The 1,591-nt window shown below is 35.8% G+C and overlaps 1 protein-coding gene across 1 annotated transcript in view; it reads right to left on the reverse strand.

The window, feature by feature from the left end:
- Positions 1-1,591, reverse strand: part of blnk (B cell linker) — a gene marked incomplete at its 5' end in the record, with an annotated part of 21,986 nt that overhangs the window by 8,170 nt on the left and 12,225 nt on the right. Inside the window, 2 exon segments of the mRNA XM_014021172.1 lie at positions 900-1,020; positions 1,118-1,158. Of these exon segments, the coding sequence (XP_013876626.1) occupies positions 900-1,020; positions 1,118-1,158 (162 nt within the window).

Consider the following 1,591-nt stretch of genomic DNA (forward strand, 5'->3'; position numbering starts at 1 on the left):
GTTAAGTTTTAATAACAACGTACAGTGTTAAGTTTTAATAACAACGTACAGTGTTAAGTTTTAATAACAACGTACAGTGTTAAGTTTTAATAACACTGTACAGTGTTAAGTTTTAATAACACTGTACAGTGTTAAGTTTTAATAACACTGTACAGTGTTAAGTTTTATTAACATGCACAGCATTAGGCTTTAATAACACTGTACAGTGTTAAGTTTTAATAACACCATACAGCGTTAAGTTTTAATAACACTACAACGTTAAGTTTTAATAACACCATACAGCGTTAAGTTTTAATAACACTGTACAGCGTTAAGTTTTATTAACACTGTACAGTGTTAAGTTTTAATAACACTGTACAGTGTTAAGTTTTAATAACACCATACAGCGTTAAGTTTTAATAACACCATACAGCGTTAAGTTTTAATAACACTACAACGTTAAGTTTTAATAACACTGTACAGTGTTAAGTTTTAATAACACTGTACAGCGTTAAGTTTTAATAACACTGTACAGTGTTAAGTTTTAATAACACTGTACAGCGTTAAGTTTTAATAACACTGTACAACGTTAAGTTTTAATAACACTGTACAGCGTTAAGTTTTAATAACACTGTACAGTGTTAAGTTTTATTAACACTGTGTTAGTCAGTGTTAATTTTTAACTGTTTAGAGTTAAATTGTACTCTGAAAATYAAACACTATGGAAAGAGTTAAATTGACACCACTTCAGATCAGGACCAAACAGACTCGGACACAGTGTTAAATTTAACTCTAAGTGTTGATTTAACACTGCAAAATTTACTGTGTGCAGCACCAAGTGTTAGCACAATATCTTCCGTTAGCTGTGGCAGCCATCTTGAATTGAGTTTGTCAGTCCAGTGGTTCGTGACATGTTTTACCGAGGTACTCCCCGCGGGGCAGGGAGGGGAAATGAGTGGAGGTGAAGTTCCTGTGGCTGGGAGGGGGCTCGTAGCTGCCATCATCATCATCGTTATGAGGGTCTTCATACGTCTCRTTATCCTGCGAACAACACGGCTTTAATGGAAAACCCCAGAACAAAATGAACCCATCAGATTATTTTCTATTAATGTGGCTTTTTTTAAAAAAATGTTCTTACATATTCTGCATCAGAGGAGTGACCACTTTCTCTGTTGTTTTCTGCAAAAACAAAAAATGAGTTGAAACCAGAAATCTAAAATCTGTCATTTTAATTCATTTGAGCAGGTGTTGGAGTCTAATTTTAGCCCCCCTCCCCCGCATGAGCCACTCTGTTGTGGAGTTAGTGAAGCGAGTCACGTTGGCTGTTGAACTGTAGAGAAATCTGTCAACAAGTCATTTCTGACTCTTTTTATCCAGAAACACTAAAACCTTCTGAAACAGCAGAAACTATTAGAAAATAAAGTCCTAATCTGAGAAGAAACATGAACGTTTCAGTTGATTCGACTGATATACAGCAAATAATAACAAAATGTAATAATAAATGTGTTTTTAACCATCCATCCATCCATCCATCCATCCATCCATCCATCCATCCATCCATCCATCCATCCATCATCCGGGGTCGGGTCGTGGGGGCCAGCAGCCTAAGCAG

The sequence above is a fragment of the Austrofundulus limnaeus genome, unplaced genomic scaffold, assembly GCF_001266775.1.
Source record: "Austrofundulus limnaeus strain Quisiro unplaced genomic scaffold, Austrofundulus_limnaeus-1.0 Scaffold280, whole genome shotgun sequence".
NCBI classification, from domain to species: Eukaryota; Metazoa; Chordata; class Actinopteri; order Cyprinodontiformes; family Rivulidae; genus Austrofundulus; species Austrofundulus limnaeus.